We start from the raw sequence: 27,341 nt of genomic DNA on the forward strand, positions 1-27,341 counted from the left end.
CTTATTTAGTTGAACCATTGAGAGCTTTATAAACAAGTCAAATACATTTAAAATGAATCCTAAAAACAACCCGGGAGCCAATGTAGTGAAGCTAAAACTGGAAATATATGTTCTCTCATCTTAGTTTTAGTTAAAATTCAAATGGGGTCCTCGACGCCAAATCTTTTCAAATGGGGTCTCCGCGGCCAAATACAAATCAATTTGGGGGTCCGTGACATGAAAATGTTTGTGAATAATTATTGATGATTAAAAAACTGCTACAGCAGAAGTGGTTTTTTTTTCCATGTGCGTCATAGCAAGCAGTGGTTATCCACAAAAAAAAACTGCTTAGTAAGCAACACCCAAGTATAAATAATGTACAAAACGTTCTACTGCCAAATCATTTCGGGGAAAACAATGACCTGATGTTCATTGCTCAATACTTAATGACACAAAATGATCACGTCCCTAAAGTGGCGTTTCTCAAACAGTGAGCAGGGTTGGGAACAGAATGCCGTCACGGTGAAACAGAATTGCTAAACAAGACAATAATAAATATCTTAATTAGGGCCTACAGTGTAACTGTTTTACTAGAAAACCCATAGCCCCATAGAAGTCCATGTATTTGGGCCCAACTTCACCTAGACTGTATTACCTTAATAAACATGGTCATGAATACTTTCTGCTTCCAGTCACTAGTTTAAAGTCTCATTTCTAATGTCATAATATTCTTTTTGGAAAATGATGGTCCCATTTATTAAAAAAATGACCATAAAGTTGCGTATGTTCTGAGGGGCGTGGCTACCGTTACAGTCTATGATCGGGATTCCCCACCCACTCGAGTCAAAATAAAAACCAACGGAGAAGAAGGGGGGAAGTCCCGCCTCGTTGTCTGGGCCCAAACGGATCTAGAAAGATGGCGATGTATCTGTGTATCAGATTGTTGGCAAGCTGTACCAGATTACTGTTATGTGGCTTATTTCTACCCTATAATGTTTTCAGATACATATTTTAGCGTGATGATTAAGTTGAAACCGAGTAATACACTGTCTGGATGTTATCTTGAATGGGAATAAAAACGGAGGATTTCTGTAATCAGTAGCAGCTGTTCTGCACGGATGCGCCGATATGGGGAATTAAACGGGTGAGCTTCATTTTTATTGGCTTTTATCAATGTGTATCTCTACACGTCATCACGCAGCACGTTTGTTTTAATAAATAAATAAAACAATCGTTTTATGGACCTTTGATATTAAAACACACAGAAATGAGAATTTTTTGGCATCCATTGTTAGGTATGCCCATATGATGACCACGGATATGGTCTAAAAGTGTGAAAAACGTCTTTTTCATTTCACTACGCCTTAAAGTTGACTTATTATGGTTTACTTTCAACCATAAACCATAATATGATTGACAAACCTTGGATTGTAATTATTCATCGACCGTTATCAAAGCGGCGAATATCGACGCATGGGAGACAGTTCACAGTGATGGAACAGGTCAGTCTTCAGACAAGAAAAAAAAAGATATCGCTGACAATGGCGATTCTTTTTTTAATTAGAAATAAACGGCACGGATTTATGCCATTTTAATCGGATAGTCTGACAGGGTACGTCGTGAAAGATAATACAAATCTTGCAGTGTGTACTGGCCTTTAGTCAGCCTCATTTATATCATTATATATACACAGCGTGTTGAGTTTAGAGATCTCCTCATTTCTGCGCGCCACTCACCGTGGCCTCACCACCTCACAACAAGCAACACCAGTCCTCAGTTTCATTCGTGCCATTATACTCAGCCTATGCACAACGATTGTTTTCATTCAAAGTGGTATAGCTATTCTGTGAAATGTTTATTGTCATTCCGTGTATCTACAAGCTCCAAGTGTTGCGTCCACAGCGCATTGTGCATGAGCTTGCAGCTTGCCTACACTCTCTCAATTATGGATTTTCCCAGCGGTTAATTTCACTCTCGTGTAGAACCTTTATTCAAATACGGTATTTTAACCCATTCTGACCTGAGATCAGATTCTAAAAATGTCAGTCGCTCTTCGATTTTTCAAAAATAGCAGACCTACAAGCTCGTATCGCGCCACTCGGTGGCGCGATATGAGCTTGTAGATCTGCTATTTTTAAATAGCTAAAGCACGACACCAAATGGGTTCCCGTTCAGAATGGGTTAAAATGCAACCACACTTTTGATTTATTTTTCCTGGGAATGCAGCAGCACTTGTTCAGTTGACTTCCTTGTTGTTGTTGTTTTTTAATAGAATAGTCGATTTGTTATTTCAAGATCGATTCCTGTGCTTATCGAATGAACGTTGATTAATAGATTTTTTTTGGGTCAGCCCTAGTATGCGTATGTGTGTGTTAGGCTGTGCAACAGTGACACTTGGTGGTGAACAAACGCTATAACGCTATTTCCGTGCTCGGACAGACCCAGCCAGGGACAGACCCAGGGACCCACATAGCTGTCTATAGGAGTGGTTGCACCACTAAAAAACTAGACTAAAATGTCTGACAGAGACTAGTGGCCAAGAAATAAAATTAGACTAAAAGACAAGTCATTGTATGCTTGGTTGGCGGTTGCATGCTGAAAATAGCCGATCTACAAGCACAAAAATAATCAACCATTACGATGACGGCATCAAGGCCTGCAAAAATGCATTTTTGTCGACAAAAAACTGTAGATTCAGTCGACTAAAACTAGACTAACACTGAAGCATTTCAGATGACTAAAATATGACCAAAACTATTCAAAAGACTTGTACTATGACTATGTAAACTAAGATCTAAATTTGCTGCCAAAATCAACAATGCTTTGGCAGCAAAACCGTAAATGACAGCGCCGTTCTAGCAGAGATGTATTAGTCACGTCTGAAAGTGTGATGAGAGAGAGTTTGAGGAACTTGTTTCACGCTTGTCAGCAAACGAGCTGTAAGTCAATAGATTGTTGTTATGACTTGTTATGACTGTGTAAAGTTCTTAGGGGTTTTCCCCCTTCGTCCGTCGCGGTGAAAGGGGAAGCTTTTCTGTAAAACGCAAGTGTCAAAACATCTTCCTCTCGTTATGGGTATAACCCAGGGGGGCAGTCAGCCAGATATTTCGTGAAGCCTCATTTGAAATCGGTAGTTCATATAATGGCCTGTTGTGGCGCTGGGCTGGACCCAAAAAGCCCCATAGCTCCATAGAGGCCCATGTATTTTGGCCCAACTTCACCTAGACTGTATTACCTTAATAAACATGGTCATGAATACTTTCTTCTTCCAGTCACTAGTTTAAAGTCTCATTTCTAATGTCATAATATTCTTTTTGGAAAATTATGGTCCCATTAATTAAAAAAATGACCATAAAGAAAAAAAAACACCGCGTATGTTCTGAGGGGCGTGGCTACCGTTACAGTCTATGATCGGGATTCCCCTCCCACTAGTCAAAATAAAAACCAACGGAGAAGAAGGGGGGAAGTCCCGCCTCGTTGTCTGGGCAGCCAATGGCCAGCTGGTCCAAAACGGAGCCAGCCAATGGCCAGCTGGTACCAAACGGATCTAGAAAGATGGCGATTTACAATGAAGCGATTTCAGGCTTCATTTTACGTTCATGTTAGACCCGGAGAACGCTTTGTCCATATTTTTTACAGTCTATGGTATAACCATGGTGGTCTGAAATGCGGAAAAGGTATCAATGACAGTAGATTTTAAGGTGCTCAGCGGTGGTGTGAGGACAAGCACATTTAATTAAGTACTGTACTTAAGCACACTTTTGAGGTGTCTGTCAGAGTGAAAAATGTTACTTTTACTACGCTACAATTATTTTGAATTACTAGAGTCAACGAAACCCAACTCATGCTGGTCATTGTCATTTCTCTCTTCAATCTTTTTCATTGCCTTTTTTCCCTCTCTCTCTCTCTCTGCCTGTATCTGAAACAGGCCAGCCGCGCCAAACATGAATGGCCCGGGCAGGAACACATGGAAATGAAAAACATGCATTGTGACTGCTCTGCACAGACATTCCCCAGAGTGACAGAGAGGAAGTTGCTTTTTGTTTTGTCCCCCGCGGGGCAGAAGGGATGTGGTGAGACGAGAACTACGAGAGAGGAAGCCTTGGTTCACACCACACACTTATGGAACTTAATGAATCTAATTAAGGCACTAAGACCTGACACCAGATTCTACAAATGTCTTCTAAATCAGTTTTCTCGAAAAACCTGTGCGTCTATATCAGTGGTTCTCAAACTATTTCATGTCAAGGACCCCCAGAATTATATGTAATTGCCCGCTGACGCTAATTTCAAAATATGTTGTTCCAGGGACCCCCCCAAAGATTTGAGTTAAAAGTGTTCATTGGGAAAGAATATATATTCAAAGATTTGCAGACATGTTCATGATTTTTCAAGATCTACAAGCTTGTAGTTTAAAATAATGGTTAAAAGTGGTTAAAAGCTAAAGCGACACAGAGGCGTTCCCGTCCTGAATGGGTTAAGACACTACTGTGCACTGCCGTAGCCTTAGGTGAGGGCGGTTTGGTACATGATGGGGAGGATGTGGCTTCTCTGTCTTTTACCGTGGAGCTAACTAACGGTTTCCGAGGGTCTGCTCCGAGTTGCATCATCACAGGCCGCCGTATTTCTTCACCGGATGTTGCTGCGGTCTGGGAATAAACCGCTTATCTAGTCCACACATTATAACTTTTTGTGTTGTTTTTTCTTGTAAATTAACGTCCCTACTTCATCATACTACAGCGACAACAGCGTCACACAAAAAGCATCAAAACTAGCCGATCTGCAAGCTCGAAATGCCCTTGTCGCGTTCTTCTACTTTTGAATTTGAATCCTGAATATGATATGCAAATTGCAAACAATGAACCAACCCTTATAGGTCACTCTATTCTGGGGTGCAGAAGCATTTGGCGGAATTAGCTCATCTACAAGCTCGGCTACATTTTGGGTGAAGATATTAGGTAAAGAAGGAGTGCAGTATAGAACTCTGGATGAACCTGAGTCAACACAGCATAGGGTTTAAAATAGTTTGAAGTGTTTAACCCATTCTGACCGGGCACCCATTTTGGTGTTGGCATCATGTCATGCTTTAGCTATTGAAAAATAGCAGATCTACAAGCTCATATCGCGCCACCGAGTGGCGCGATACGAGCTTGTAGGTCTGCTATTTTTGAAAAACATCGAAGAACGACTGACATTTTTAGAATCTGATCTCAGGTCAGAATGGGTTCGTCAGACCAGCGTGTGTCCAGTGGAAACCTCGTATGAATCTGATCTCAGGTCAGAATGGGTTCGTCAGACCAGCGTGTGTCCAGTGGAAACCTCGTATGAATCTGATCTCAGGTCAGAATGGGTTAAGTATTTTCCCCAGAGAAGCATGGTGAGCATTAGTTTTCTGGAAGATACATCAGACCTTTTGTTTTTACTGCATGGCTTAGGAGGCTTGCTCTCTAGAAGAGGGTATGACCCTTTGTCTGTCTGTGGATAATCTCGCAACTGGCACCAAATGTTACAAACATGTATTTATTTTCACATTTATCTACACGCTCGTCCAAGATTGTAAGATCTGCTGCTTTTGTGTGACTCTGTAGTGGTACGATCAAGCAGGACATTAACCCATTCTGACCTGAGATCAGATTCATACGCGGTTTCCGCCGGACACACACTGGTCTGATGAACCCATTCTGACCTGAGATCAGATTCTAAAAATGTCAGTCGTTCTTCGATTTTATTTCAAAAATAGCAGACCTACAAGCTCGTATCGCGCCACTCAGTGGCGCGATATGAGCTTGTAGATCTGCTATTTTTAAATAGATAAAGCATAACATGATGCTAACACCAAAATGGGTGCCCGGTCAGAATGGGTTAAAGGGATTGTGACATAAAAAAAAAGGTTTTGGAATTGTTCTTGTTTTTTTTTAGGTTTTCTAATCTCAATTGCACCCAAAAAACATGAACTTTTAACATTCAGTAGATTTTCTGTGATCTGGGGTTTTCTGGCTCAAACAGGTGCTCTGATTTGCCGGCAGTAAGTGACATCACTTACTGCAAATCCCATATATGTCAATGGGATTTGCCAGCAGATGTCACTGTTTCACTGTGTTGCCTGTTTTCATTGTAGCTCAAAAGGCCCAGAAAACCCCAAAGAAAACTCCAGACCACAGAAAATCCACTGAATGTTCAAAGTTCAGGTTTTTTGGGTGTAATTGAGGTCATAAAACCTAAAAGAAAAAAAAAAAAAAAGAAAAAGAAATGAAAATGAATGTCATAAAACCTTTAACTCACGTACTAAAAACACAAAGGGAATATATAGAATATGGACATACGAGGTTTCTGCCCGACAACAGCGCTAATGGACAAACTGTCCACAGATGCATGCTAGATGTCTGGTGTCATAGACTGGCCACGTGAAGTCTGAGATCCACGTGGATCCGCTCCGTTATTAGGCTTTGAGGTTTGTGCATTTTGTGCAGGAAACAAACTGTACATGTAAAGCAGGGATCATTCAGGGCCCGACTCATGGCGTTTGGCGGTGCATTCATTTACAGAGATTTTCATTGTATTCCTAGTGAAGTTTACAGCGAATTGTGATGAGGTGCTTGCAAAGCGACGATCGTAAAAATTCATTGAGGCTCGTCCAGGGCTGGTGCGAAACAATGGCACGTTATCAAAACCTCACAGCCTCTGATTTAGGAAGCGTTGCGACTCTGATTTAGGACTCTCTCCAAGGGGAGGGGGGGGCTCCGGTTCCAGCAACAGAAGCAGTGTGCCAGCTTTTCCAAAACTGGGCCCCCGAAAATTCACAGCTCATTTAGCTTTTTCTAAAAGACAAAACACTGCGACCTACAGTAGCTTGGCCGGGTCTTGCAGCATGTGCAGTAAAATCCTTAGAACTACAATTACAAACAGACAATTGCATTCCGACAAGACCCCCAGAACTACAAACAGACAGCCAACCGCACTGCACCAAGACCCCCAGAACTACAAACAGACAGCCAACCGCACTGCACCAAGACCCCTAGAACTACAAACAGACAGCCAACCGCACTCCACCAAGACCCCTAGAACTACAAACAGACAGCCAACCGCACTGCACCAAGACCCCCAGAACTACAAACAGACAGCCAACCGCACTGCACCAAGACCCCCAGAACTACAAACAGACAGCCAACCGCACTCCACCAAGACCCCTAGAACTACAAACAGACAGCCAACCGCACTCCACCAAGACCCCCAGAACTACAAACAGACAGCCAACCGCACTCCACCAAGACCCCTAGAACTACAAACAGACAGCCAACCACGCTCCACCAAGACCCCCAGAACTACAAACAGACAGCCAACCACGCTCCACCAAGACCCCCAGAACTACAAACCGACAGCCAACCACGCTCCACCAAGACCCCCAGAACTACAAACAGACAGCCAACCGTGCTCCACCAAGACCCCAGAACTACAAACGGACAGCCAACCACACTGCACCAAGACCCCCAGAACTACTAACAGACAGCCAATCGCACTCCACCAAGACCCCCAGAACTACAAACAGACAGCCAATCGAACTCCACCAAGACCCCTAGAACTACAAACAGACAGCCAACCACGCTCCACCAAGACCCCCAGAACTACAAACAGACAGCCAACCACGCTCCACCAAGACCCCCAGAACTACAAACAGACAGCCAACCGCGCTCCACCAAGACCCCCAGAACTACAAACAGACAGCCAACCGCACTCCACCAAGACCCCCAGAACTACAAACAGACAGCCAACCGCGCTCCACCAAGACCCCTAGAACTACAAACAGACAGCCAACCACGCTCCACCAAGACCCCCAGAACTACAAACAGACAGCCAACCACGCTCCACCAAGACCCCCAGAACTACAAACAGACAGCCAATCGCGCTCCACCAAGACTCCCAGAACTAGAAACAGACAGCCAACCGCACTCCACCAAGACCCCCAGAACTACAAACGGACAGCCAACCGCGCTCCACCAAGACCCCTAGAACTACAAACAGACAGCCAACCACGCTCCACCAAGACCCCCAGAACTACAAACAGACAGCCAACCACGCTCCACCAAGACCCCCAGAACTACAAACAGACAGCCAATCGCGCTCCACCAAGACTCCCAGAACTAGAAACAGACAGCCAACCGCACTCCACCAAGACCCCCAGAACTACAAACGGACAGCCAACCGCGCTCCAGAACTACAAACAGACAGCCAACCGCGCTCCACCAAGACCCCCAGAACTACAAACGGACAGCCAACCACGCTACAGAACTACAAACAGACAGCCAACCGCACTCCACTAAGAGCCCCAGAACTACAAGCGGACAGCCAACCGCACTCCAGAACTACAAACAGACAGCCAACCGCACTCCACCAAGACCCCCAGAACTAGACAAGTTAGGGGAGGACTCGGAGACATTGATCTTCACGGTTTGAAGAACAAATTCGGGATGAGGCATTAAGGCATAAGAACGCGCTCATCTTACATCGCACCTGGTTAGACTTAGTATCTTATTAGCCTGAGTGAGCGCAGACAGAACAAACCCCAAGCGAGGCCAATAAGCTGTCGGAGGCTTGTAGCATAGCGTTATGCCGTATGGATGAACGTTGTTCTTCCACTCTGAAACCATATCGTCTAGTATCCGCTGAAAGACTTTGTTTTGGATACACAGCTCTGGTCACTAGAAGATGTGGAGATGTGTCCAGAAAAGCGGTTGCTAGACAAATTGGGTCCATTCTTAGAAGGAACATCAAGAACATAAAAGTGTCCTGGAAAGAGTAAAACAGTGTTACGTTGCCGTGGTGAAAACACTATCGAGAGAGAGAGAGAGAGAGAGAGATGTCGCCCTTGCTGAGAGAGAGAGAGAGAGAGAGCGAGAGAGAGAAAGGCTGGACCCATTTTCTCGTCTCCAAGGGAAAGATATTTAGATTTTCATGAATTTGCAATAAACGGTTTCAATGGTCAATGGCTGCGTGTCCTTCTTTGATTGCTATGGTCCTGGATGGGACAACAGGGATGCAGAATGACACACATAATACAATCAGACTCATTCAGTAGTTTTCCACAGACCATAATAACGCCCAACGGCTCTGCAGAAGTAGTGTCCATAGGCAAGATACATTTAGTTTTGTACACGACCTCGAGATAGTCATGCACGCCCTCATATCCTCCCATTTAGACAATTGCAACTCCCTGTACAGCCACTTTACATCGAATCCAACTGGTCCAAAAGGCAGAGATTCCCTAAGCGCTGTCCTGGCCTCTCTCCACTGGATACCAGTACTGTTCAGAATCAACTCCAAGATTCTCCTTTTCGTTTATACAAAGCTCTAAATGGGCTTCCTACACGGCTCTTATCCCCCCACCCGACACTAGGACCCTCAGGTCAGCAGAAAGGGGGTCATTTGCCATCCCGAAAACTAGACCGAAGCTTAGGGGTGACCGTGGCTTTGCTGTCGCAGCCCCTAAACTGCATCCCACGCCTCCTGTTGGATTGATAGATCTGCTCCCCTTCGTTGAGCCAGGCTCAAAACTATTCTATATTCACGAACTTTTCAATCGCCCTGATGGCTGAATTCTCACCATCCTATTGTGTTTAAGGTCTAAATGCATTTAATGTTCATAAATACAATAGCAATGCTTTTGTGTGACGCTGTAGTATGATCAAGTAGGGCGTTCCTTTACAACAAAATAAATATGGAGGTTTGCCCGACAGCAACGATATATGATACAGTACATGTTCTGTAAAAGGTATTACCAACTAATGTGTTCAGATGAAGTAACTTAGATAGCATTTGATGCCGACTTAGTACTCTTTAGTGTATATGTATGTATATATGTATTACGTATGTATTTGATGTATATTGATGTATTCCCATGTTTTGTTCTTGCTTACTGTAAATCGCTCTGGATTAAGAGCGTCTACTACAGTAAATGCCAAAAGATTCACGATGAAATACTTCTTGTTTTTTTGGCCGATAAACACTTACTTGGCGTCTACGATGTGATGGAGCTTCTTGAGGAAGTCAGCGTTCAGGTGGTTGTGCTCCAGGGTCAGAGTGTGGAAGTACACCATCACATACTCCTTCACTGTGATGTGGTCCATCACATGGATGAAGTACAGCAAAGCCTGCACGCACACACACACATGCACACACACACACATTTGTATTACTATAATTGTGAGAATACGACGGTGATGTTATTTTTGATCATAAGTCTAAAGAATAGCCGATCTACGAGCAGCTTTTAGATTGGGTGTTGTGCACTGCTGGGCGCTGGCGCACCCACCCACCCACCCACACATGCACGCACGCACATGCACGCACGCACATGCACGCACGCACACAATTTCAGTCACAGTATAAATGTCAGCAGAGGCATGAGCTTTACCTTCTCCAGGTCAATGAGGGAGACGGGGATATTCCTTCCTACAACCACCATCACTGTTCTGCCGCACATGTCCACTCCTAAAACACACAGTACCATGTACATGTTATACACACGCATGTCCACTCCTAAAAACACACAGTACCATGTACATGTTAAACACACACATGTCCACTCCTAAAAACACACAGTACCATGTACATGTTATACACACACATGTCCACTCCTAAAACACACAGTACCATGTACATGTTATACACACGCATGTCCACTCCTAAAAACACACAGTACCATGTACATGTTATACACACTCATGTCCACTCCTAAAAACACACAGTACCATGTACATGTTATACACACACATGTCCACTACTAAAACACACAGTACCATGTACATGTTATACACACGCATGTCCACTCCTAAAACACACAGTACCATGTACATGTTATACACACACATGTCCACACACATGTCCAGTCCACACACACAGGATCAACTTGGACACAGAATTAACAAGTACGCATACTTTGCTCGATTTAAAAAAGGTGCTGTAAGTGATATTTTCTTGCTGAAAGAACTGTTAAATATCTCTATATTGTGATGGTAATCATTGCTATCGAGTGTTTGTCCACAACAACAGGGGTCTTTGCCGATTGCCTGCCCCGTTTGTCGGTGGTGGGGGTGACAGAGGCGCTCCCGTGGTCACACGAGTGCTGGGGGACACAATTAGCCGAAACAGGCTGGTTTGAGGAAGCCTGGCTCTGTCATTAGGGCTACCCTGGATGGGACGCTGTGGACTACAGGATGTGGCTTCATTTCTGCTCCTCATCCGTCTCTCCCGCAAAATATGAACGCTTTTTGGATCATACTGTATATCGTATAAATTTAAACGATAGTAGTAGATAGTAGCTAGATGTAAGCTAGCAATGTAAAGCAAACTTTTTTTTTAGCGGATTGTTTCCGGGTCATGGGTTTCAGAGTAAAAGCGGCCATGTCTTTCCGGCACCCCAGAGCTCCTATTTTGAAGGAATCCCGGCACCGGTTGTGTTAAAGGACAACTTTACCCATTTCCAACCTATCTTCATAATTGGTCCTCACTAAATTGTCCGACCTAGCGTAGTGGTTAGACCATATGCCTTTCATGCGGAAGGTTGCGGGTTCGAACCCTGCCTGGAGTCGACGTCAGCAAGGCCATGCGGTCACAACGGGTTCTTAACGCCAAATAAAAATGGGTTCAGATTTGAGCCAAGTCTCCTGAGGAGGCGCGTCTGAAGCCCGTCCTGGACGTGAAAACAAATCCTCCATAATTGGTCCTCACTAAAGCTCATGCTAATAGCACCATTTTGTTTTACTCAGTCTGTGTCTCAGAGGAGGACACTTCAGAAACCTGCATACCAGTGACATTTTGATTGATTTATTTATTTCCAAAAGTCATTTTTTTCATGTTTTTATTAACACAAGAACAATGGCATGATAACTTTCCAGAAATAGGAAGCATGCGGTTTCTATTAGCTTGGATTCCCCATCACTGATAGGTGATTTCTGAGCTGTCCACAGCCCTCCTCTGAGACAGTGACAGACCGAGTAGACAGAAATGGTTCCATATTATAATGAGCATTAGCAAAGTTCATGTGTGTTTTTAGGATCTTCTTACATTTTGGGGTTTTGTTTGGACAGGAGAGAGACAGAAAAAAGAAGGGTTTGAACAATGGACAATTGTTTTCATTGTTGTGAACTTGTCAGAAAAGGCTTTACAAGGTCAAATTGGCTCGAGTAATCCCTCTATATATAAAAAAAGGAAGCAAATTCGAACCTGGCAACTACCGTCCCGTTTCCATCCTCTGTTCCAACTCAAAAGGTTAAAGAGAGATTAATTCAAGAACAAATCAACAGCTACCTAGACGAGCATAAACTGTTGGTTGAATTCCAGTCTGGCGTCAGAACATCCCACTCCACCAACACATGTTCTGTAGTTGGACTACATCACACGTGAGGTAGACTCAGACACATTCTGTTTTTGATTGATTGACTGAAATATTTATTAACAGTTTGCAGAATTACAGTACATTTCAAGCACAAACTCAATACAAAGACTGTTAACTGTGAGTGGACGACCCAATTAAGCATTACACTTGTTTACAACAGGGTCAACCATGTTCAATAAATCAACTCCTGATCTCTGGTGAGAACAAAATTGTGGAAGAGGCTCTCGGTCCCGAACTCACCAAAATCGGTACCTGGCTTACCGATAATAAACTCTCTCTACACCTTTTATAACAGAATATATTCTTTTCGGATTCAAATATTCCCTCAGTAAGGCCAATTGACATTCAAAATTGTAAATGCAGCCTTGCCCTCAATGCCCTCAGTGCCCAGTGCATACCTGACTAACTACCTCAAAAAAGTGAGTGACACCCACAATACTAGAGGGAGCGTGCTCGCTGTAGTCACCTCGGTGTGTGTGTGTGTGTGTGTGTGTGTGTGTGTGTGTGTGGAACGTAGCTGTGTGTGTAGTGTGTGTAGCTGTGTGTGTGTGTGCGCGTGCGTGCGTGCGTGCGTGCGTAGTATGTAACTTCCGGGAGTCCGATCGGAAGTGTCGTGTGGCGTACTGAAACTCGTGGTCACATGGTGGCGTCGGGGGGAGCCAATAGAGGGTATGCGCGTGACATCATCATCAAACCAGGAAGTTATGCAGGAACGCCTACCGAGTGGCAAAAAACTACTTTCTGGCCCAGACAGCCCAACAGAAAAGTCCTATCTGATTGCATTAAACAACATTAAACAATGTTAAACTCACTTTGCCACTCGATGTGCCATTCACTGTAAGCATGCGCATACCCTCTATAGAAAGACGGGAAGCGGGGATGCCAGGTGCGCGTATTGTAAGCGAGTGTTCGTAAGGATTTCACTGCGCAAAGAGCGTAGGTGCGTAACACTGATGATGCCAACACTTCTGAAAGGGTTAACACCAGTTCTTGGTTGTAATATATACTGATGCTGATATTGTCTATCAGAACACCACAGAAACTATTCTCAAACCTCTCAATGTATTACACAACACCCTCTGCGGATTTGTACTGAGGCGTCCATACAGATTACACCACTGTTCCCTTTACAGTTCACTTGGCAGGACAATTTCATTGGTGCCGATTCCTCTTCAAATGTGTGCACCTTAACTGCCCTCCACACTTGAAACATCACCGGTATTAATACATCCCCATACCATAATAGACATGCACAACATCCCTACTTTACGTTTGCCAAAATAATATTTTATGAATCTGGACGCAGGTCGTTCCACTACAAATCCCCCATTTGACTGGAACAACCTTTCTCTCAGATCTGTTACCTCTCCCTGGCCGCTTCAATGGAAACAAGACCGCAAGGTGCTATCCCCTTTGGAATAAGTGTTTGACTCTGTTGCCGTTTATACATTTATGTCTAACAAACTATTCAATCAAAAGGTACAAGATACTGTAGTGTACTATGGTTTGTTGTGAAGCCTGCCAGTGGATTAATACTGCCTCCTACTGGTTGTATGGGCCAGTGACAGTCAGAGAGACAGAAAACAAGAGAGCTGGTCAGATGGAAGGAGCCTGAGAACGAGACACACAGGAAAGGAGATACAGAGGCAGATAATGGACAGCTGGCAGTTAAAAAAGAGCAGCGTGTTTGAGAGGAGCGCCAGCTGTGAGCACGCAGCCGGCCATTTACATTCATTTTCTGAATAATAATAATGAGAAAAGGGGATTACTGCATATTCCCCGATGCCCCGTCTATAATCTCCCCAGAGCCGAGAAGAGAAGTTCCGTTTCTGATAGCAACGGGGAAGTCACACGCATGCATTATGTGTGTGTTGCAAGCTTTTTAGGGACTTTGCATTGACTTGCAATGCCTTCCATATCGTCTCCAATCATCTAGTTTTGATGTCACTCACGCACGTACGTACAGTACACACAATTTCTGCATCCATCTCTCACAAACAAACAAACAAACACTTACCAGTTTGATATAAGGCCTTGAGTGCAGCAATATCCGACAGATCTTCAGCCCTGGCTTGACATAACCAGCGGTTATAACTGTACAGAGGAGACAAAATGTCAAAGTACATAACCTGGAGGTTACAGTTCAATGGGAAATGGACTGCGTCAAAGCGTTTGGTTACAATACATTTCATTTTCACACATTTCACACCACCGACGGTGGATAAAAGCATGCAAAGCGCTCGACCTGCTCACCGGGGGCAGTTAGGGATTCGGTGTCTTGCTCAAGGACATTTCAACAACGCACAGCCATGGGGGAGCCGGGGATCGAACCAGGAACCTTCCGGTTCCAAGACGGCCACGCTCTACCCCTGGAGCCTGAGGCCATTAAGGCCTCAGGTCAAAATGGATCCAAGTCCTGACCTACTGTACGTTTTCTGAAAACTCTTATCCAACGATAACAAAATATTCTAAAGTTTTGGGTCCGAGAGGCTAAATCTCATCAAACGGTGGTTCCGTGGCTCAAATGCCAAATTAAATAATGAACCCTTGACATGAAAAAGGGTTGAAAACCACTGGGATAAAAGGATATGAGGCAATGTAAACAAATGTCTGATCTAATATCCCCGGGACATTTTGACTTTTAACGGCTGATACCAATTAGACAGCTGCTGGCTGATGAGTGTACTTAGGCGCTGCACCTGCACCTCATGCGTGACCAATCGTATATAAAGGCATAAACCTCCGGGCCATTTCTCTCCAGAAGTACACCCAAATCGGAGAAAAGGGAACAACATTATTTTATGTTCTTTTAATGAGCACTGTCATTTTGATGGAGAGTGGTGTGGTGTGCCAATTGGTTTTTAACCCATTCTGACCTGAGATCAGATTCATACGAGGTTTCCACATGGACACACACTGGTCTGATTAACCCATTCTGACCTGAGATCAGATTAAAAAAATGTCAGTCGTTTTTTTTAGATTTTAAAAAAATAGCAGACCTACAAGCTCGTATCGCGCCACCGAGTGGCTCGATATGAGCTTGTAGATCTGCTATTTTCAAATAGATAAAGCATAACATAATGCCAACACCAAAATGGGTTCCCGTTCAGAATGGGTTAAGGCCTGTTCAAAGTTTTAGTGATGTGAACATTTCATTTCCAAACAAAAATGACATGGCCATCATTTCCGCACGGCAAAAAATGTGTTTTCAATACCAATATTTCATTTGCAAAAAGTGACATAGCCATCAGTCGCGTTCTTTGAAATGTGTTTTCAATGACCTCCGTCTGGATTTCGCTGGAGAATGCGTGTCACAAATATTACAGTCCTGAGTAGTGTACATGTATGATGGAACAACCCATTTGCAAATGGAACGGGTCCATTTTACATAATCGTCAGTTGGCAAAAACACATTATGCCCAAAACTGTTACTTTTGAATTTGAATCCTGAAAAAGTATCAAAAGTAGCACATCTATCTAGGCCTGGGCCATGGCTCAGCGGTCCAGGCACCCTGGGCCATGGCTCAGCGGTCCAGGCACCCTGGCTGGTAATCCAGTCTGGCAGTGTGCCTTTACTGCATGTAAACCGCGGCGGCGGTGGCTCAGGGGGTAGAGAATGCCTGGATGGTAACCGTAAGGTTACCAGTTCGAACCCGGGCTCCCCCAGAGTTACTGTCGAAGTGTCCTTGAGCAAGACACTGAACCCCTAATTGCTCCCGATGTGCTAGTTGGTGCCTTGCATGGTTTCCGCTGCCATCGGTGTATGAATGTGTGTGTGAATGGGTGAATGTAATGCACAATCTCTGTAAAGCGCCTTGGATAAAGGCGCTATATAAATGCACCATTTACCATTTTACCATGTCACCCCCCCCATTTCCTGTCAGCCTACTAAAATAAAGTTGACTGAAGGTGACTTCACAACGCTCGGCACGGCGACCACCTTCAGGCGACGCGACCCCAAACAGTAACTCTGTCATATCTTTTCGACCGTTTCGGACACGGGGGCGGCTATGGGCGGGTTCCTGTGGGTCTGGAACTTCCGGGGACCCCCCCCCCCCCCCCAAGGAGTTACCACTCACTTCACACAGGTGTGATTTTTGTTCAATCTGACTGGTTTTCCAATCGTACCGTGACATGCATAGACGTAGAAAGATATAACACGCCTCATTCGCCGCTGCAATTGATTGGAGCGACCTTGTCTCGTACGGAGGGCGGAAGTGGACATGGACATGAGTGTCATGGACACTTCCTTTCATTACGCTCCATGGCAACAACGCGGACGCTTGCCCTCACTTGACAGCATTCACTCCAGAGCCAGAAGAGGCGTCTACCTTTCTATGTCTATGGCGACATGTACACACTCAAGAGTTAAAGGGATTGTGACATTAAAAAAAAGGTTTTGGAATTGTTCTTGTTTTTTTTAGGTTTTCTAATCTCAATTGCACCCAAAAAACATGAACTTTTAACATTCAGTAGACTTTCTGTGATCTGGGGGTTTTCTGGCTCAAACAGGTGCTCTGATTTGCCGGCAGTAAGTGACATCACTTACTGCAAATCCCATATATGTCAATGGGATTTGCCAGCAGATGTCACTGTTTCACTGTGTTGCCTGTTTTCATTGTAGCTCAAAAGGCCCAAAAAACCCCAAAGAAAACTTCAGACCACAGAAAATCCACTGAATGTTCAAAGTTCAGGTTTTTTGGGTGTAATTGAGGTCATAAAACCTAAAAGAAAAAAGAAAAAGAAAAAGAAATGAAAATGAATGTCATAAAACCTTTAAATGAACATTTTTACACAGTGCAGAATGCAGCGTTGGTTTCTGATTGGTCAGAGTGTGCGGCGCGCTGCGCGAGGAAGGAAGGATGAGCTCACTTCCTCTGGTGCTGCTTCTGCACGGCGGCGTCAGACTGCTGGCCCTGGAGGACCAGCTTGCGTTGCTTGTCCACGTCGCCCTCCATCCTGGCGAAGGCGTGCGTCCCCACCTGGCCCAGGTCCGAGTCCAGGCTGTCGTCTGATGAGTCATCTGCACACACACACGCACACAAAAGCATAGGCAAAATAAAATCTCACACTACTGAAGTCCTGAAATGTAATTTGTGACACATCGTGAAAGGAGCCACCACACACTAGCGCCGTGTGTCCTACATACTTAACCCATTCTGACCTGAGATCAGATTCATACAAGGTTTCCCCCGGACACACACTGGTCCTGATGAACCCATTCTGACCTGAGATCAGATTCTAAAAATGTCAGTCGCTCTTCGATTTTTCAAAAATAGCAGACCTACAAGCTCGTATCGCGCCACTCGGTGGCGCGATATGAGCTTGTAGATCTGCTATTTTTAAATAGTTAAAGCATAACATGATGCCGACACCAAAATGGGTGCCCTTTCAGAATGGGTTAACACAATATGTACAATGATGATGTTTTGGTAGCCATACGGTTAACAATTGCAGATTGAGGCGTTAACACTCGTATCACCCCAGACGGAGGTCTCCGTCCTATTAACCCATTCTGACCTGAGATCAGATTCATACGAGGTTTCCGCCGGACACACACTGGTCTGATGAACCCATTCTGACCTGAGATCAGATTCTAAAAATGTCAGTCGTTCTTCGATTTTTCAAAAAATAGCAGACCTACAAGCTCGTATCGCGCCACTCGGTGGCGCGATATGAGCTTGTAGATCTGCTATTTTTAAATAGCTAAAGCATAACATGATGCTGACACAAAAATGGGTGCCCGGTCAGAATGGGTTAAATAATTACGCCCGCCGCCATAGAGCACCACTGATACAGAAACAAGGTTTTTCAGGATTTAGAAGAATTCTTTTAAATGTCGATGTTAGGCCTAAATGGGTTAATCAAAAGACGGAACATTACTCGTTTCATAACAGAGCGCACCAGTCTATACAGGCTGGGAGCGTCTATTGAGCAACATTCAATGTCATTTCCGGGTAGTCCATCATTAGTCGTGGCGAGTGAGAACTTTTAACACACACACACACACACAGTTTAGATGGCCTCTATGGTAATTATTATCTTACTCATCTCCATAAAGCCCGTTGATGCCCTTTGGCACGCACGCACACACGCACACGCACACGCACACACACACACACACACACACACACACACACACACACACACACACACACACACACACACACACACACACACACACACACACACACACACACACACACACACACACACACACAGTTTGTGTAATAATTCATGTCTACGGCCATATGTCGCGTATTGGGTGTGTGTGTGTCTGTTTGTTGTGTTTGGGGCTTACTCACAGGCGCATGCTTACTTTGGAATCGACACTTTCGCGGCTAAAACGTTCCCCGGCGTCGAGCCCCGCCCCCCATATGGACGGCAGACATCGGATACGAGGTTGCGGGAGGTGACGACAAGCTCAGCAAACGTCGTCCACCGCCTCAGATTAAAGCCAGCGCGCAAAGCCGGGTGAAGGTCAAAGTCATACGATCCCATAAGAACACGAAAACACCCGACACGTCACGCCTCTCACTCACAGTACAGTGGTGGCAGCCCTAATCTTTAGCTTTTTTTCCGATAAAGCTGCGGCTGTGTGAATCAAGCCTTGGTCTCAGGAAGACAAACAGGGGGTCAAAGTAAACCCAGAGTCGTAGAGCTGCGAGGAAGTGAGAGAAAGGCCAGCAAAATATAAAACAGAAGAACAAAAACAACAACCGTAACATCTGTTGAGGGAAAAACAGCATGAACCAAAAAAATTAAATAAGGCCCCCGCCTCCTCTTTACGACAGCTCGTTTGCAAAGCATTAAAGGCTATGAATCTTGCGTTTTTTGGAAGGGATCAGAGGAACGCCTGCTCTGTGTTTGCCACGGTCCAGTGCTGGCAACGCAGCGCATGCATCCCTGGACGCGCTGAGCATTAATATATGGCCACTGTCGGGCAAGAAGACCTCTTATCTCCAGATTTTAACTAGGGATGCACCGATGTCTGGCAGATACAGATAACCAATGTCGACGTTGCCGTTATGATATTATATATGATATTTTCCGATGTCGAACAAGTTAACACTTTCCCTCTCGTTCACAAGTTACACAACTTATGTTTTTATTGTTTAATTTGCGTTTTTAATACGTTTAAACTAAGATTTACAGGGTTTCCATCGGACAGAGTGGGACAGGTGACACGTTTCGGATGACGTCACCGGAAGATTTTCAGTCGCAAAGGCTTATGGGAAATTGAGGCCCAATGCATTCCGATGGCAATGTTGGCGCGTCCGGGAGCGTTCCTCCTGTTGCTGATCGGCAATTTGGCGACAAAGGAAAGGATCACACCATTTTAAGGCGGATTTTCATGAAACGGAACGATGATGGTTCGCAGTGGTTCTTCAAAGGTTAGTGAAAAACTATAAATGTTTTTATCAAACTGTTAAAATGTAATAAACACTGATTTTATTTTAATTTGAAACTATGGTTGCAACATATGTATTTTTGGCCCGTATTATCTCAACATCAACAGCTTGAATGTAGACTTTTTATTTGAAAATGTTCACTTGTCGACCCTTTTGAAAGCTTTTCCAGAGGAGTGTGAAATGTGAGGCTGAAAATGCAATGATGAAGGCTGCATATTCAAACCAAATTATTACTGTATAAAATACAATATTGTCAAAACTGATATATTATTAATATATTCAATACCGATATTGCATTTTAAGACCAAGATCGTCCGATACCGTTATGATGACTGATTAATGAGTACTACAGACGAAAAACAGTTTAAGACCCCTCCACGAAAAGGCCTCGTTGTCCTGACCCCTTATACATCATTTATACATTATGGATAAATAGTGTGGACTTTTTTTAAACACAAGAACCCGAAGCCAAAGATGCATTTGTGTTCTGCGTTTGTTACTGTAAATGTGATGTTATTTTGGCGGTATAGTTTGTCTTGTCAAAACATGAAACAAATATAAAAAAGACAAGAAGATACAGTGCGGTCGGTGTCCAGATGTTCCTCGAATTGTATACATTCCAACGTGCTTCTCCCACGTCCAACGACCAACTCAGAACAGCTGGCTGACGTCACCGACTGTCTGTCCGTCTGTCTGTCTGACTTAAGGCCTATTCATAGTCCAGTTTTAGGTGAAGAGGTGACCACCGAAACGGTGGTTAGCAAAAACAGAGAGATGTGTTGTGTGAACGGTGATGTTGACATCATGTTGTCGTTTTGCGTGGTCACCTCTTCAGCGACTATGAATAGGCCTTCACTGACATATTGACCGGCTTTCTGTCTGTCTGTCTGTCTGACTGACAGACTGATTGGATGTCTGACTGAGTGGTTGACTGACTGACTGACTGACTGACTCATCAGGAACACTGCAGGTGCGTCACCCGCTCTGGGTTTAAACATACCGGTACTATTCAACTATTGAACAGCATTGTCATGTGCATCGTTTGCGAATCAGCAGATCGACTACAAAAAAATGAAACATGTTTTTATGCCGCACTTGGAATGAAAATAAACACACACCGCATCGTTGGGCTTCGCAGACTTTAGCGGGCACATGAGGGTCACGTTGGTTATTTGCTTTTCTCAAGCCGTTTATCATTTAAACTTTGAAGCCGTTAGTTTGTGGGCTTGGTGATCATACAGCAGGGGTCTTCAACAGGGGGTCTGTCTGGGACACCTAGCCCTAGGGGGTCCACCAAATCTTTGTATGATAGGAACTTTATTTCTTTAGTTAGTTTAACATTAACCACTTGAACACTCGCATCGCTATTCTAGGGAAACATTAGCCGACGATAGCAGATATACAATCTCACAGCGTTGTTGTGAGCTTGTAGATCTGCTATTTTGGGGCGAAGAGGCTTGATGTACAGGGGTAAAATAAAAAAAAGAGTAGACCAAGTACTGAGCCAAAGGTCAAGTTTACCACGGAGCCTACTGACCAGGGGGGCAGTCAGCCAGATATTTCGTGAAGCCTCATTTGAAATCGGTAGTTCATATAATGGCCTGTTGTGGCGCTGGACTGGACCCAAAAAGCCCCATAGCTCCATAGAGGCCCATGTATTTTGGCCCAACTTCACCTAGACTGTATTACCTTAATAAACATGGTCATGAATACTTTCTTCTTCCAGTCACTAGTTTAAAGTCTAATTTATAATGTCATAATATTCTTTTTGGAAAATTATGGTCCCATTAATTAAAAAAAATGACCATAAAGTCGCGTATGTTCTGAGGGGCGTGGCTACCGTTACAGTCTATGATCGGGATTCCCCACCCACTCGAGTCAAAATAAAAACCAACAGAGAAGAAGGGGGGAAGTCCCGCTTCGTTGTCTGGGCCAGCCAATGGCCAGCTGGTCCAAAACGGAGCCAGCCAATGGCCAGCTGGTCCAAAACGGATCTAGAAAGATGGCGATTTACAGTGCATTAGAATGCAAGGGATTTCAGGCTTCATTTTACGTTCATGTTAGACCCGGGGAACGCTTTGTCCATATTTTTTACAGTCTATGCTACTGACACATGAATTAACCTAAACGTTTACCACGTAGCCTACTGACACATGAATTAACCTAAACGTTTACCACGTAGCCTACTGACACATGAATTAACCTAAACGTTTACCACGGAGCCTACTGACACATGAATTAACCTAAACGTTTACCACGGAGCCTACTGACACATGAATTAACCTAAACGTTTACCATGTAGCCTACTGACACATGAATTAACCTAAACGTTTACCACGGAGCCTACTGACACATGAATTAACCTAAACGTTTACCACGTAGCCTACTGACACATGAATTAACCTAAACGTTTACCATGTAGCCTACTGACACATGAATTAACCTAAACGTTTACCATGTAGCCTACTGACACATGAATTAACCTAAACGTTTACCATGTAGCCTACTGACACATTAATTAACCTAAACGTTTACCACGGAGCCTACTGACACATGAATTAACCTAAACGTTTACCACGGAGCCTACTGACACATGAATTAACCTAAACGTTTACCATGTAGCCTACTGACACATGAATTAACCTAAACGTTTACCACGGAGCCTACTGACACATGAATTAACCTAAACGTTTACCATGTAGCCTACTGACACATGAATTAACCTAAACGTTTACCATGTAGCCTACTGACACATGAATTAACCTAAACGTTTACCACGGAGCCTACTGACACATGAATTAACCTAAACGTTTACCACGGAGCCTACTGACACATGAATTAACCTAAACGTTTACCACGGAGCCTACTGACACATGAATTAACCTAAACGTTTACCACGTAGCCTACTGACACATGAATTAACCTAAACGTTTACCACGTAGCCTACTGACACATGAATTAACCTAAACGTTTACCATGTAGCCTACTGACACATGAATTAACCTAAACGTTTACCACGGAGCCTACTGACACATGAATTAACCTAAAAGGGAACTCTGAGTTTGCATTCATAACGCCCTACAGAAGTGCTGCGGTATAAAATGGGGAAACACGCTATAGAGCGTTGCAGTTTCGCCGCCTACGAGGGCACCAGAAGAGAAGTAAAAATTTTAAGATATTTAAGCCTCGGACAAAGCCAACTCGGCTCCAGTCCTGACAAATCATGACAATAAACAAAATCTTTGGGGCCCAACAAATAATAAGTAGAAAAAAATTGCAGGTTACAACACTTATTTTTTTTTAGAGTTTTTCTTCTTTCTAATTATTTGTTCAGCCGAAGAAAATGTGTTTATTGTCAATGATTTGTCAGGAGCCGAGTTGGCTTTGTCCGAGGCTTAAAGGACTAAAAAGAAATACTTTCTAAAACGTCTACGGAAAAATTTATGGGAAATTCTCATCCTCGTTGTTCCGAAAGGTGGAGGGACTGCGGCGCGCTATGAAGATCAGTTCTGGCTCAGACGGCCTACCTTCAAGGGTGAAGATCAGTTCTGGCTCAGACGGCCTACCTTCAAGGGTGAAGATCAGTTCTGGCTCAGACTGCCTACCTTCAAGGGTGAAGATCAGTTCTGGCTCAGACTGCCTACCTTCAAGGGTGAAGATCAGTTCTGGCTCAGACTGCCTACCTTCAAGGGTGAAGATCAGTTCTGGCTCAGACTGCCTACCTTCAAGGGTGAAGATCAGTTCTGGCTCAGACTGCCTACCTTCAAGGGTGCCTGGCTTCTCTGCGATGCGGATCTGCCTCTCGGGAACCACGGGCTCTCCCTCGGAGTTACCGATGTCCGCTGGGATGAGGGGCAGGCTGTCCCTCTCCTCCTCCTCCGAGCGGGGGTAGTACAGAGGCAGGAACTTCCTGTACACCGGCTGTGGGACGCACGCACGCGCACGCGCGCGCACACACACACACACACACACACACACACACACACACACACTTTACAGTTCATCCTTCACGTGTCCAGGGTAGGTAACATTAACCCATTCTGAACGGGAACCCATTTTGGTGTCAGCATCATGTTATGCTTTAGCTATTGAAAAATAGCAGATCTACAAGCTCATATCGCGCCACCGAGTGGCGCGCTACGAGCTTGTAGATCTGCTATTTTTGAAAAAGAACGACTGACATTTTTAGAATCTGATCTCAGGTCAGAATGGGTTAATCAGACCAGTGTGTGTCCAGTGGAAACCTCGTATGAATCTGATCTCAGGTCAGAATGGGTCAGAACCGGACAGTTTAGATGACCTCTATGGTGATTATTATGTTACTCATCTCCATAAAGCCCGTTGATGCCCTTTGGTTTCGGTCTGTGTGCAAACACAGACCTGTGTCACATTTGCACCACATCAGATCATTTCTGAGTGCCTCTGTATCAGTGTGCGTGCGTGCGTGCGTGCGTGCATGCGTGCGTGCGTGCGTGCATGTGTGTGTGTGTTTCAAGGTCGTGGGCTATCATCCAGGTCCTTCCCCTCAAACATCAGGCTGTAGTTAGTGTAATAATTTATGTTCGCAGCCATACGGAACTGTCTACGGCCATATGCCGCGTATTGGGTGTGTGTGTCTGTTTGTTGTGTTTGGGGCTTACTCACAGGCGCGTGCTAGCTTTGGAATCAAACTTTTTCCCAAATTGAGTTTACCATAATCACAGTTGATTGGCGATAGCCATTCAAATTAATGCGTTGCTTTGTTTTTGTTTGACCCCCAATTTGACATGCATTAGTCCCCGGACCCCCCAGGAGGAGAGAGCAGCCGCCGCACAGCATCTGTACGGCATCTGCCAATATCTTGGTCAAGGGCACTGGCAGGAGTGTGTACTGTACCTAGCATGCCACAATATCACGCACACTCTTTACTGGCCCTACGAGTGGAATGATGAGAAAAACAACAGTAAACTAAACACACTCTCTTTACTGGCCCTACGAGTGGAATGATGAGAAAAACAACAGTAAACTAAACACACTCTCTTTACTGGCCCTACGAGTGGAATGATGAGAAAAACAACAGTAAACTAAACAGACTCTCTTTACTGGCCCTACGAGTGGAATGATGAGAAAAACAACAGTAAACTAAACAGACTCTCTTTACTGGCCCTACGAGTGGAATGATGAGAAAAACAACAGTAAACTAAACAGACTCTTTACTGGCCCTACGAGTGGAATGATGAGAAAAACAACAGTAAACTAAACTGAATATCGTCTCTGGGTGGAAACCTCATTATGTCCAAAACTGTTACTTTTTAGGATTCCAATTAAAAACAATAGAGAAAGCATCAGATCCACAAGCTTGGAGCTTGTGGATCTGCTACTTTTGATGCTTTCGTGTTACGCTGTGTGATCCAAGTTATGAGAAAAAACACAAAAACAGTGACGATATCAATAATGAGACATTACCTCCTCCATCTCTGACACAGCAAACACCACCGTCTCAATGCTGTCCCCATGGCTCTCCAGGAACCTACGGACTGTTCCTTTAAAAAAGAAAAACACACACACACACACACACAGGTTGGGATTATTATGCTAGTGTGCACAATCCACGGCATTATTTCCTAACCTTAAGGCATATTGTGAACCATTTTAATTTCAAGGACCCCCAGTTTCACATGCATTAGGCTACGGACCCCCAATTCAATGGCATTTCTATCTCTGGGACCCCGATTTATTTTGTAAAATCAATGTTAATTTAACTCATGTTAAGGGTCCATTTGGTTCCAAACTATCATTTAGCTGGGGACCCCCAGCTAGAATCGTTTTTTGGACACTTCCACCATTACTGATGAAGTGCCATCTCTCCTTTGCATCTTAAAAGTGACAGGACATTGACATATGAACGGGTCCATTTGGTTACATGTTGTACACACTCAGGGATGAAAATGGATAAATGAACACTTTAACTGTGGATTGTACCGTCTGTGTGTACGAGTACAGTATAGAGAAAATGGCGAGCCTATAGGCTCCAGTCACTGTTTTCCAAGAACCTGTGCCTGAAAAGATATTTGTATCACTGTCTGGAGAACAGTATCCGTCCCTGTGCGACTTGGGATTCCTACCAGGAGTATTGTGGGTATTATTTCAATTAATTTCCCTGATTACGACCTTACAGCTCTGCCCCACGTACCGCTACGTTTTTTTAATTAAGGAGGATGTGTTTGTTGGCATATAGCCAGGCAGGCTTGTGTGCAGATATAGCATTACCCTGAAATCGGGCAGAATATGTGGCGGTGAACTAAACATTTAACGACCACCGCCTCTACGTGCCACGATTAATGAGTCATGAGCCATCATTCCTGTCAGACCTAATTGATTATGGCATATCTGTCACGTAACATTGCTCGGTGATACGTGATTTTGTATTATTAATACAATTCAATACCTTGCAATCTATCTATAAATGCACCACGTCTCTGTGTGTACGTACAAATTCGACACACACGTTCCACACACACCCACAGGGAGTGTGTTGAACCCCTAATTGCTCCCGATGAGCATGTTGGTGCCTTGCATGGTTTCCTCCACCATCGGTGCGTGAATGTGTGTGTGTGAATGGGTGAATGTAATGCACAATCTATGTAAAGAGCCATGGATAAAAGGCACTATATAAATGCACCATTTACCAGTTATAAAATAAATAAAATAATGGTAAATAACAGATATAGCCTTACCCTGAAATTGGGCGGAAATATGTGGTCACGTTCCCGACCACAGTAGCCCGTGTGTGATTTCCTCTACATGCCACAGTTAACCCATTCTGACCGGGCACCCATTTTGGTGTCAGCGTCATGTCATGCTTTAGCTATTTAAAAATAGCAGATCTACAAGCTCATATCGCGCCACCGAGTGGCGCGATACGAGCTTGTAGGTCTGCTATTTTTGAAAAAATCGAAGAACGACTGACATTTTTTAGAATCTGATCTCAGGTCAGAATGGGTTCATCAGACCAGTGTGTGTCCAGTGGAAACCTCGTATGGATCTGATCTCAGGTCAGAATGTGTTAATGAGTTATGGGCCATCATTGGAGTTAGAGCTAATTGAGCGTGGCGTGCTTAGCGACGCAGCATCGCGGGGCTAAGTGATAGCACCGTGTGCGTTATTATAATCACATTTATAACTGCGTGTTGCATGTGTGACCGGCACTGGTGGAAAGTAACTAAGTACAAGTACTTGAGTATTTTTTACAATTTCCTTTTACATCTACTACACTACATCTTGGCTACAAATATTGTACTTTGACAACACTACATATTATATTACAAAACATTGAACCACTTCAGCCTTAGGGCCGATTCATACTCCTATTTTACCGCTGTAGTGCCGAAATGATTTCACCGAAGAGCCGACTTTAGGAACGTCCCTGCCCCCCCCCCCCCCCCCCCCGAACCTCAAATGACGTCACATTGTAGGCTCTACAGAGCCGAACCGACTTTTATTTGGCTCTAAGTATGAGTATGAATCGCGCCTTATACTTATTTAGATAATTTGAAAATTGTAGATTGGCTATTTTCAAC

At 44.2% G+C, this 27,341-nt stretch overlaps 1 protein-coding gene across 1 annotated transcript in view; it reads right to left on the minus strand.

Annotated features, from left to right (window-relative positions):
• gdap2 (ganglioside induced differentiation associated protein 2) overlaps window positions 1-27,341 on the minus strand; it is a 76,593-nt gene that overhangs the window by 32,768 nt on the left and 16,484 nt on the right. Inside the window, exons 6-11 of the mRNA XM_083776049.1 lie at window positions 25,228-25,304; window positions 23,544-23,703; window positions 17,243-17,393; window positions 14,388-14,464; window positions 10,388-10,464; window positions 9,985-10,124 (exon numbers count right to left, since the gene is read on the minus strand). Coding sequence (XP_083632175.1) covers window positions 9,985-10,124; window positions 10,388-10,464; window positions 14,388-14,464; window positions 17,243-17,393; window positions 23,544-23,703; window positions 25,228-25,304 — 682 coding nt within the window. The remainder of the gene's footprint in view (window positions 1-9,984; window positions 10,125-10,387; window positions 10,465-14,387; window positions 14,465-17,242; window positions 17,394-23,543; window positions 23,704-25,227; window positions 25,305-27,341) is intronic.

Source organism: Protomyctophum parallelum, assembly GCF_964188405.1.
Source record: "Protomyctophum parallelum genome assembly, chromosome: 11".
In the NCBI taxonomy this organism is placed as follows: domain Eukaryota; kingdom Metazoa; phylum Chordata; class Actinopteri; order Myctophiformes; family Myctophidae; genus Protomyctophum; species Protomyctophum parallelum.